At 34.1% G+C, this 12,049-nt stretch overlaps 1 protein-coding gene and 1 pseudogene across 3 annotated transcripts; one reads left to right on the forward strand and one right to left on the reverse strand.

Annotated features, from left to right (window-relative positions):
- Window positions 1-7: 7 nt before the first annotated feature.
- Window positions 8-1,771, reverse strand: LOC110692632. 3 transcript variants are annotated; one of them, XR_002505501.1, is made up of 3 exons: window positions 1,675-1,771; window positions 777-829; window positions 8-634 (listed from the first exon to the last, which is right to left on the reverse strand). XR_002505501.1 is itself a non-coding variant. In XM_021869664.1 (2 exons), exons 1-2 carry the CDS (start codon window positions 1,735-1,737, stop codon window positions 275-277), a joined length of 423 nt encoding a protein of 140 aa, XP_021725356.1. In that variant the 5' UTR covers window positions 1,738-1,771; the 3' UTR covers window positions 8-274. The 3 variants fall into 3 exon arrangements, 2 of the variants coding, with proteins under 2 accessions (XP_021725356.1, XP_021725357.1); XM_021869664.1 differs by lacking the exon at window positions 777-829; XM_021869665.1 differs by lacking the exon at window positions 1,675-1,771 and having other exon boundaries at window positions 777-884.
- A 434-nt stretch (window positions 1,772-2,205) lies between these two features.
- On the forward strand, window positions 2,206-12,049 carry LOC110692630 (annotated as a pseudogene).

The following is a 12,049-nucleotide window of genomic DNA, read 5'->3' on the forward strand; positions in this document are numbered from 1 at the left end:
AGTCACCAAGTAATGTATAGCTCTCTTAGCAGCCTTCTGCATAGCACTATTTATTTCAGGACAAGCATCACTATATATGCACTCCAATTCACCTCTACTATGCAGACAAGTCACTGTTAACCAAGCTACAAAGCCCAAGCCTTTCACCCAAATAGTCTCTAATGGACTTACATCTGCACCTGTTTGTGTAACAATAACACCTAAGAAACCTACAAAGTCAATCGTTACATGAAGAACTTCATCAGAAGATTTCTTGCCTAAATTGCTCTGTGAATTAGCTAGGCACTTCTAATCCTTTCTCAGAACATAACTCAGCAACCTTATGTTTATAAAGCTTGCTGCATAGCTGATACATTCTTGCTCTATCAGAGGTAAAATCACTCACTCGCACCCCAAAATGGCTCATCAATTTCTGCACAGCTTTTTGAGCTGCCCTTTCTTGTGACTCATGAACTGCATTGGCTTCCCCACCAAAGAACACAAATTCAGATTTGCCATTCTCAGTCTTAACACGAACACAGGCATTGTTCCTAGCCTTGTCTATGAAATCATAAACAGGTTCAGAAAAATCAACCATTTGACCTAAAAGAGGTCGAAATGGAATGGCAATTCTGTTGGACTGAATAGCCATAACCTGTAACCGGCAAAAATAAAATTAAACAAACACATATCCTCTAAACTAAAACAACTATTAAACTATAACAGCTAGCATAACATATTTAAAAAAACTCAAGCATTATATTAATTCTAATCCAAATTTTACTAAATATACTTACCAATAATAGAAGTAAGTAATTGTAACAGCACAAATAGCTCCAGTTGCAAAAACCTACAATTTTTTATTATAATACATTTTTTTCCCCCACAACCCCAAAAAAAAAAAAACAAAAACAAAAAAAAAAAAAAACAAACCCCCACATAAAAAAAAAAAAAACAGAAAATGAAGATGTTAGCTAGCTGACTAAATCCAAAATAGCACAAAGATATTAAGGTAAGGAAAAATAGAGCCAACAGTCCATCAATGAAAAACTGTAAACTATTTAAGTAATGTAGAACTGCAAGTTTAGTAATCTCAGATCTACTATAGTTCCGGTAAGTTTAAGCAATACTGTATTTCATAAATCATTAAGCCAGTATTCATTTCTGTCTGTACAATTCCACCATTATTAGAAAAATACATATTCATAGAACCAACCTTTACAGTGACAGGATAATAAGGAGAGGAAGAAACTAAAAATAAACCACACTAAAGGCAAGATACAATATATATATACATACATTATTTAATTATATATTATTATTATCAAAAAAGAAAAAATAAATTAAAGGACATATCCAGCATATCTTAACCATCTAAAAAATCTACACCACATAAAAGGACACATTCTACATATTTTATTTAGAGAAAAACATATGCCATATAAATTATTCCAATTTGAAGATTGAATTTTAAAACTGACCAAATGAAAGGACAAAGAGTACACATTTCATCAATTTTAAAATTCATCCCACACTATGCTTCAACAGTGTAAATTACTAACCCACTTTTGCATATTAACAATGAATTAATTGCCTAATTAATTTGTTAAATCACACAATTCACACTGTTACTCATCAAACACAACAATAACTAAAATAATTTTCAATAACAAGCAAAGTAATAATTAGACAAACCTCACACTGTGAAACAACCAAATCCAAAGCTGCGACCAAAGAAACTCCATCAAACCACTCCATGAATAACAGCTGCAAAAACCAAAGAAGTTATAAGGAAAACACAACACAAAAAAAAAGGAAAGAAAAAAAAGCCTAAAGCAAAGACAATACCTAACAAAGAACGAAAGGAAGAAGATTAAAATGAAATGAAGAAGATGAAAGGCAAAGATGCTAATAGCAGGGGAGACAAGGACACGCGTCAGCCGACATATGACAGATAGCATGCTAATACACAAAGACTAAAATAGCCCTGGAAATTTAGGCAATCCAGTTCAGGGGCTAAGGGCAAGGGCGTCAATCCGTTGTTCCTAAGGAACAATAAAACTCACTACAGTCCTGGTGCTTGGGACTTTTTAAGGGGTAAAGATTTCATTTCAGTTCAGTTCAGCTCTTAATTTTCCCCTCTCATAAAATATTCAGTTCAGCTCCAATCAGTTCAGTTCAGTTCAACTCAGTTCAGTAAATGTGAACAGAACCTAAAACACGGAGGGAGTAACTAAAAAATGTGATTTATAAAAAAAGAATCCATAAAGAAAGAATCCATGAGGTGGTAGTGAGTACACTAGCCTCTCTTTACTCTCTTCTCAATCTAAAACCCTAGTCTTCATTGTTGAATTTTGGAGGGGCTTCCATTGATTTTTATCGGTGGAAAGCCCCAATTGTTTGTTTTTGTGTGCTTTTTATATTGTTTTAGGTTTATAATAATTCTTCCTCTTCTAGGAGGAATATTTCTCACTCGAAAGACAGGGTTTTTTTTTTCTTTAGGAAGATTTAGGTTTATAATAATTCTTCCTTTTCAATTGTTTTAGGTTACTAATAAATCTTCCTTTTCTATTGTTTTAGGAAGAATTGGCTCCTTTGAAAGACCGGGTTTTTTTCTCTCTTTTGAGGGAGGATTTGCTTTTTTATTTTATGGATTGCTATAGAGTTGTTTCATGGATAAAATTTTGTGCGAGATCGAAAAAGAGGTAAATATTTCAATTACAATTTAGCGAATCAGACGGAAATTTTCTGCACGGCTACAACAAATCGATAGACCCCCTCGCCAATGAAAGGTATAAATCATAACGATATGAAAGAGGGTATGAAGAATGTACAATTTGCAACAACGATCGTAGCTTTGCTTACGGAATGTTTTTATTTGATTCGATTATTATGTATTTATTAGATCCGAATCTCTTTGTAAATGTCGTATGAATTTATTTATGAATCAATTTTATTTCAAAAAAAAAAAAACCATTTGGTAGTGTGTTACGCTCCCGCCCGCGAAAACACACCGTTTCTTTTCCCGCCAATACGAAAAAAGACCCATTTCTCCATAAAAACTTTTGCTTCTTCCACTAAAATCAATTTCCAAAATTCAACCCTCCATTTTCAGACTTTTTTCGCCATTTTCTCCCTTCTGCTAAATTAACCTACTGAGAACCATCAATGGACGACGATTTGCATTTTCTCGATCAAAATAACTCCCTGAACTTAAGCTCGGTAAAACCCTAATTCTGTTTTTGTTCTTCCCCTTTTTTTAAAATTGTTTTACATTCTTAATTTTCTGGGTTTTGTACTGTGTAATATATGCTATTTTGATTTTTAATTGAATGATTTCTGAATGAATTATTTCACTTGATGTAATTTTTTATATCAATTTTAGATGCAAAGCAGGCTCAAGGGTTTCTATCATTTTTCAAAACCCTACCTCAGGTGAGCCTTATTTTGTCTAATTATTTCGATTTCTTCTAAATTATGTATTTTTTTTAGTGTTTTTATGAAGGTTAATCTGTTTTGCTTCCAGGATTCTCGAGCTGTTCGGTTTTTTGATCGTCGGGTTAGTTCTATGTTTTTACTATCTCCAGAATTGTTAGGGTTTTACACTGATTGTCACTAGTTTGTGCTATTTTAGGTTTTCCATAAAGAATATAGGTGTTATTATTATTCATTTGATTATTTTTACTCCTTGTACATTATTTTTTTTTTAGTAAGATGATCCTTATGACTTTTGAACACAATCAAACTCATTATAACCCAATTGCAAAAATTCCCAATTTCACTTAAATGGCCGTTATAGAAATGCCGATTAAGTATTGTTTTTTCGTTGATTGTTGGTGACTTAGTTATCTAACAACAGATTTGAGTGCAAACTAACGACATTCTCAATTATCATCTTTTGTATAATTGGTCCTTCACTTAATGGTTTCGATTTTAGTCATAATAAGTGGGTTTCTAATTATCAGTTAGTCATTGAATCTATTCTTTATAAATTATCAAGGGATACTTATTTATTTAGTCGAAGTGCTTTGTGTTCTACAAAATTTAGACGGATACTTATTTCAAGTGCTGATTTTTCCAAAACTTCTATCTAAAGCTGTGAAGGAAAAATATTCAAGCTGTATTTCCTGTATACTCTTGCAAAGTCTGGGATCATAATTAGAGCAAAATCCATCCTTACACATTATGCTTTTAACAGTGCTTGCATTTTGGATGTAGGAACTTGTAGATGCATTTACCTCTACCTTGCTTGGTCATGCATGTAAAGTAAATAGTATTAAATGATAAGCATGTTAAATTTGTAATCCGTGAACATTAAAAGCATGACCCTCTCATCTTTGCTTCATACACCAATACTCCTGAAGTTGATTTTCATTCTTAAAGTCTTTTTTTTTTCTTGGTACATTGTAAATGACTGTTAGGATTGGTCTATTATCAACCTTGGACTAAGAAATTCTGCACTTGAAACAGGATTATTTTACTGCCCATGGAGAAAATGCAGCTTTTGTCGCAAAAACTTATTACCACACTACCACTGCCCTTAGACAATTAGGTAATGGTTCTGATAGCTTATCCAGCGTAACTGTAAGTAAAAGCATGTTCGAAACAATTGCTCGTGATTTACTCTTAGAAAGGACAGACCGCACAATTGAGCTTTATGAGGGTAGTGGCTCTAACTGTAGGCTTGTGAAGAGTGGGAGTCCAGGAAACTTAGGAAGTTTTGAAGACATTCTATTTGCAAATAATGAAATGCAAGATTCTCCTGCAACTGTTGCATTGTTACCGAACTTCAGGGAAAATGGTTGTACTATTGGATTGGGTTACATTGACCTTACCAAGAGAGTGGTTGGTTTGGCTGAATTTCTTGATGATAGCCAATTCACAAATGTGGAATCAGCTCTGGTAGGGCTTGGTTGCAGAGAATGCCTTCTCCCAGTGGATGTTGCGAAGTCTACTGAAGGAAGGGGGTTGCTTGATGCATTATCAAGATGTGGTGTGATGGTAACTGAAAGGAAAAAAAAATGAGTTCAAGGCAAGGGATTTGGTGCCAGATCTTGGAAGGCTTGTAAAAGGTTCGATTGAGCCTGTTCGTGATCTAGTTTCAGGACTTGAAATTGCTCCTGCTGCTTTGGAAGCCTTATTATCTTATGCAGAAATGCTTTCAGATGAAACCAATTATGGAAATTTTACTATTAAGCCGTATAATCTTGACAGTTGCATGAGGTTAGACTCTGCTGCTATGAGAGCATTAAATGTTATGGAGAGCAAAAATGATGCTAACAAAAATTTTAGCTTATTTGGTCTGATGAATAGAACCTGTACTGCCGGAATGGGAAAACGATTGCTTCACATGTGGCTGAAACAGCCTTTATTGGATGTTAATGAAATAAATGATCGGCTGAACTTGGTACAAGCTTTTGTGGAGGATATAGAACTTTGTCAGGAGCTTAGACAACATCTAAAAAGAATATCTGATATAGATAGATTAACACGCAATCTTCAGAAGAAAAAAGCTGGTTTACATCATGTTGTAAAACTTTATCAGGTTGGCAAATTCTTATTTTATTTTCATTGTCTTGCAATATTTGTTGGCACAGTTCATTACTTTTATTTGAACATTTTAACTTTTGCTTGTTTTGTATTTAAATTATTAAAATTTAACATCATTGTATTGAAAGAGCCTAAAATTTGTTTAGATTAGATTACTGCTATTTGTAATTTATGAGGGCCTTTTTCATTTATATTTATACTTGCAATTCCTATAATTGCTTTCTTGCATATAGATCTTTGTATTTATATGTCTTTTTGTTTGTGCTTTCCAGTCAAGCATAAGACTTCCATACATAAAAAGTGCTCTTGAGAAATATGAAGGGCAATTCTCCCCCCTGATCAAGGAAAGGTTTTTCGAGCCCCTTGGAATATGTAGTGATGATGATCACCTAAACAAGTTTGTGGCCCTTGTTGAGACTTCTGTTGACCTTGATCAACTTGAGAATGGTGAATATATGATCTCATCTGGTTATGATTCAAGGCTTCTTGAACTGAAAGAGGAACAAGAGTCACTTGAGAGCAATATAGATAGTCTTCATAAAAAAGCTGCTGATGATCTTGATCTCACTGATAAAGTTCTAAAGCTAGAAAAGGGTACACAATTTGGACATGTATTTAGGATAACAAAGAAGGAGGAACCAAAAATTAGAAAAAAGCTTACTACACAGTTTATTGTACTAGAAACACGAAAGGATGGTGTCAAATTTACAAATTCAAAACTCAAAAAATTAGGGGATCAGTATCAAAGGATACTTGAAGAGTACAAAAATTGCCAAAAGGAACTAGTACAGCGAGTGGTTCAGACTGCCGCTACATTTTCTGAGGTATGGCATGATCTATTTATCTGTTTTCCTCTTTCTTAGGATAGATCTATGCATTAAAGATGTTTTGAATATGCAGGTATTTGAGTCTTTAGCCGCATTGCTAGCTGAACTCGATGTTTTGCTTGGTTTTGCTGACTTGGCTACAAGCTGTCCTACTCCCTATACTAGGCCAGACATAACTCCATCAGTAAGCGTGCATTCATTTTTTTTTTTTTTTTTGTGATGTTTAGAAAGTGTAGGAGCAATTCATTATGCTTTTTTCATGTTGGCTACCACAGGATGTTGGAGATATTATATTAGAAGGAAGTAGACACCCCTGTGTTGAGGCACAAGATTGGGTGAATTTCATACCAAATGACTGTAAACTTGTGAGTGTTGTTCTTGCCAGTCTGCTAGTTTAAGTTATGAAGCATATGTTTAGCTAATGTATTAAATTTCCTTATGTAACAGGTCAGAGGACAAAGCTGGTTCCAAATCATCACTGGGCCGAATATGGGTGGAAAGTCCACTTTCATTAGACAGGTGATCATGATTTTGCAGGCTGATTGATTCTTACAACTTTATTACTTCTATATAGTGTCCACCTGTACAATACAGCTTTGAAAAAGTAAATTGATACTCTTGTTTTTAAGGCAAGTAAATTGGTACTTCTACACAAGTTTAGATCCTGTCAATTCTCAAGTTTCATGAATTTCATATTTTTTTTTTCTTTTTTTTTTTTCCTTTTTTTTTCCCTTTCCTGTATTGCCTAATGAATGTCACTTGGTTTCTCTTGGAATTTGAAAACTTTTTTCAGTTGATTGGTGATATTATGTCTCTGAGCTCAGGTGTTGATCTTTTATTTTTATTATATATATTTGCTTCAGGTTGGTGTAAATATTTTTAATGGCACAAGTGGGATCATTTGTTCCTTGTGACAGAGCCACCATTTCTGTTCGTGATTGCATATTTGCTCGTGTTGGTGCTGGCGATTGTCAAGTGAGTTTTATACGAGTTTAAATTATATTGCATTTTATCATCCAGAATGTTGGGAGTACTTGAATTATATAGTTTATAGTTTATTGTACTTGAAACACGAAAGGATGAGTTTAAATTATATGAAACAAAGGATAGCACTTAAAGTTTACTTGCTCACATTAGTCCCATGACTGAATGTCTTTGTGTTCTGAAATGTCAAAGTTTAATACTTTCTCCCTTCACTCCATGTTATTTACCACTAAACTAATTTCTTTTTATATCTCAGCTTTTAGTTATTTTAATATATCAGTGGAGTATGAATTGTCTGTTCCAAATACAAACTTTCTAACTAACAGCACCTTAATCTGACTTAACTGGCGTATAGACTAATGTTGTATAATAGGTTCATCCCTTTCCCCACCTACCCTCGCTGCCTTCTCTTCCAAACAACCATTTGGAACATGTGAATTGGTAACATGGTGTATTATACACTGGTAAACTAGTGGACTTGTCTAACAAAGCTAGATTGTGAACAATGTCCTTAAACATGTTCCATGTACTAGAACATAGCGCACTCTTGGTAATTCTGGCATAACCTTTTAAGACACTTAATTTTGAATGAACAATCATAAATATTAAAATTTCCTTTTTGTCATAATTGTTTCAGTTTTGACAAGAAATAAATGAAATACTTTGTCAGAAAGAACAAAAATACAAAATCAATCAATATTGTGGAAGAAATAAATCTCGATGTAAAGACATCTTGTGGGAATGAGTCTAAGTGAAACTGGAACATTCATGTGTTTGGAAAGAGGAAAAACAATGCAATGCACGCCAATATGTAGTGTTGGACCATTAATTTAGGGCAAATAGCAGAAGATAAAGTGTTTTAATGCCATGCCGGACATCGTAATCTTATTCTCTTCTTTCTTTTAGTTGCGAGGAGTGTCCACTTTTTATGCAAGAAATGCTTGAGACAGCATCAATTTTGAAGGGAGCCACTGACAAGTCCCTGATAATTATTGATGAGCTGGGCCGAGGGACATCTACTTATGATGGATTTGGTTAGTCTTATCTATTTGTGATTCATTTTATCATGATAAAGTTTATATTGCATATTGTTGATAGATTTGCTTGATCTTATTTTGTGCATTTTGATCTCACCAACCATATCACTAAGCCAATGTTTTGTAACTTGATAGGTTTGTATGGTGGAATGCTTCTTTCACAGCTTGCACACCTGTAAACTAGTAATTGTTAATTTTGTCATAAAAACTGGTGTAGTTAATTTTCACAGTACTTGCTTGCAGAAAAAAATTGGCTGTAAATTTGCTGCGGTTCTAGATCTGCTGAATTTCAGCATGATTTTGCTGTGAAATTATGTGAGGGGGAGGGGCATGTTAAGTAGACTAATATACTTTAGTTAGTAGTGTCTTGAAGAGGAAGATAAGTGAGTTTGATAGAGTGTTACTATAAAAAAGAGAAGGATTGCCATGTTGACTATAGTGATGAGTGATTAACTGTGATGAGTTTATTAGTTTGTAGCTTTGGGAGAGTGCCATTCCTCTCGAAAGATTGGCAAGGCTGCATCTAGCTTATTCACAGTCATCTTTTTTCCCTCGATGCATCACTTTTATTCAAAAGTCCCTCTGTTTTGATGCTTAAGTCAATGAATTCATTACAAGACTACAGATGTTAGTGAATAGGTTGCGGATTGGGAGTTCCCTATGAGGCCATGATGTTGCATGGATGACTTTGAATGATAGAGATACATGATTGCTGTAGTATGATTTTCTCTTTTTAACCAGTTCACTTTTTGCCTTTGTAATATGATAGAATGTTGTTTGCAATCTTTTTTTGTTTTTGTTTTTTTTTTTTTTTTGAGGCCTGGGGGGTTACACTTTTGTGTAATGTTCCCTCCTGCCAGTTGTAATTCTAGACTCTAGACCAGGCTCTTGGCAGTTTGCATAATTGATTCTTCATTCTGGCAGGAAAATTGGAGAAGAGTAAAGAAAATTGAATTCTTAATTTATGATTCTTTGTTTATGAGCTTGGTAGGCATAATTTGTACTCCCTTCGTCCCTTAATACAATGCTTCTTTCTCTTTATTATGTGAGGAATAAATGCTCAAAAGAGGCATTGTATTAAGGGACGGAGGGAGTAGTTATGAAGTATTCCTGAGTTATTTTGTTTTTTCCTCTGTATCTTCTAAAATATTATACAAATTATGTGTTGTAAATACAATTATAATTGATTGTTAAACAGCAATCAGATATTCTAGCTTTTAAACCAATGCTCGTGGTTGTTTTCTTATCTTTTTGGATCTTTACCCAGTCACAGTCACATATCATTCTCAATCGCTGAACTCTACACTTATCTTGCTCTATGAGCCAACTTGAGCAGATATATGCTGTGTCATTTGAACATAATTATTTTGCTTGTGCAGGCCTAGCTTGGGCAATTTGTGAGCACATTGTTGATGTCATCAAGGCACCTACTTTGTTTGCTACCCCACTTCCATGAACTCACAGCATTAGCACATGATAACAGAGAGGGTGAACCTTCAAATAAAAAGATTATTGGTGTAGCAAATTACCATGTTAGTGCACACATAGATTCTTCAAGTCGTAAGCTGACCATGCTCTACAAGGTATTGCTCTATTGTTTTGCCTTTGTTCATTGTTCTATTTTGATTTCCCGTGTGTTGTTATTTTCACTATCACTGTAAATATATTGACTCAAATTGTGTTTGAATTGGTATTAATAAAATTAAAATGCCTATTTTTTTGTAGTTCATTTCAAATTTTCAACTATAAGTTTGTCATTAGTCTATTACTTATTTATTTTAAATGACATGAACTCAGAGCCATATATTTCATCTTTTGCTATCATCAGGTTGAACCAGGGGCTTGTGATCAAAGTTTTGGCATTCATGTTGCTGAATTTGCCAATTTTCCTGAATCGGTTGTATCCCTAGCAAGAGAAAAGGCTGCTGAGCTGGAAGACTTCTCCCCTGCCACAATAAATGCTGTTGATCTTTCGAAACAGGTTGAGTATAAAAATTTCTCAGTTTTCTTCACAATTAAAATTATTGTCTTAATCAACAAATGAGTCAATCTCCTTCGTTATTCCTTACATGAAAATCATTTGTTTCTTTATGACGATATACAGAACATTTGGTTAATCTTCCTTCTTTTGACTAGTAACGACCATGCATGAATTCAAAAACACTAAATTATGAAGAATGTGTATTGTTCACATGGAAAATAAAAGTTGTTCATTCTCCAACAATGAAGTTATTTGAACATGAGAAGATTCAAGTAATTCTATGATATAGAGAGATATAGATCATAAAGACAATGTACAAATTGAAAATTTGGAGATACAAGGGAGAAGACGTGGAAAATCAAAAGTTTGAGATGCCGAAGACATAAAGAGTGTTTGACATTCTGGGTTTGTGGATTGAAATAATTTGTAGTTAGAGGAAGATTTACGAGGTTCTATATTATATTAATTGGGTAGAATATGTAGAAGTGAGAATTTGGAAATAATAGGCAGAAATTGCGAAATATCTAAAGTTTGAGATGCCAAAGAGAAATAAAGTGTTTGAGATTCTGGATTAAAATAATTTATTAGTTAGAGGAAGATTCATGAGGTTTTCTCTATTAAAGTAATTGTGCAAGATATGTCGAAGTTGAGTAGATTGAGTAGATAACTTTGGTCTGATGAGATTTTGGAATGTGTGGGAGATTTATGAATTCGAGGTGTATGCATCAACCAAACACGACCAAGGCACCAAGATATGGTGAAGAAGTGGAGGGAGGAGGTTTGTTAGGATTATATGTGCAGTTTTGCAAGTAAAGATTTTGTAATGTTTTTTTTATTTGTAATGTTGAGTTGGTGGAGCATACAACTAAAATAAGTAAATATTAGAAATAGGCAATATTTGAGCATGTACATTTAATATATATATTTCAATTATCATTGGATTATTTCTGTGGCGTAGTCTTATGATTTATGTACCACGTGTCTTGAAGTTTACTCGGACATACCAGATAGTGGTCACTTCAAGTATTTCTGTGATGATGTTTGACATTACCCAGTATCTGTTAAAAAAGTATGTTATTCAACTTGTTTGATGCACATTTCAGGCGGGACAAAAACGGAAAAGGGAATTTGATCCCGATGCTGTCTCTCAGGGTGCAGCAAGGGCTCACCAGTTTTTTGAAAGAGTTTGCTGAGCTTCCATTAGAACAGATGGATATGAAGCAAGCATTGGATCATGTCAACAAAATGAAGAGTGACTTAGAGAAGGATTCAGAGAACTGTCATTGGTTGAAGCAGTTTCTTTAGTTTTCTCAACTCAGACAGTCACAGCATCTCCAGAATTTTGTTCATATCTGGAAGCTGCATATTAGGATTAGTTGGCGATCTTGGATTAGGAAGCCTAGGTGAACCTATCACACTTTTCCCATCTTTGAAGCATTAAATTCAGCCCAGTCAAGCTAGAAAATGCAGGTTCTTCGAGATGCTCCTATTTTCCTGTTAATAGAGGTGGGTGGGAATATGAGGTGTAATGAGGATAATGAAATGGATATATGTTTCATGATCTTTTGCCTTTGTAGATGATAAGGGTGGCGTAATGAATCTTTAAGTTCCGAAGATGTAAATGATGCAAATACTGTTATGTTGTAAGAAAGGAGTTCATTGATCTACAAGAGTTCCTTGTTTTGTATGTG

The sequence above is a fragment of the Chenopodium quinoa genome, unplaced genomic scaffold (genome assembly GCF_001683475.1).
Source record: "Chenopodium quinoa cultivar QQ74 unplaced genomic scaffold, ASM168347v1, whole genome shotgun sequence".
In the NCBI taxonomy this organism is placed as follows: Eukaryota; Viridiplantae; Streptophyta; class Magnoliopsida; order Caryophyllales; family Amaranthaceae; genus Chenopodium; species Chenopodium quinoa.

Coding starts and splice junctions, on each gene's coding strand:
- LOC110692632 (XM_021869664.1), bottom strand. CDS start 1,737: ATGGAGTGGTTTGATGGAGTTTCTTTGGTCGCAGCTTTGGATTTGGTT. Junction 635..1,674: donor TGGTTGTTTCACAGTGTGAG/GTTTGTCTAATT, acceptor TGCCGGTTACAG/GTTATGGCTATTCAGTCCAA.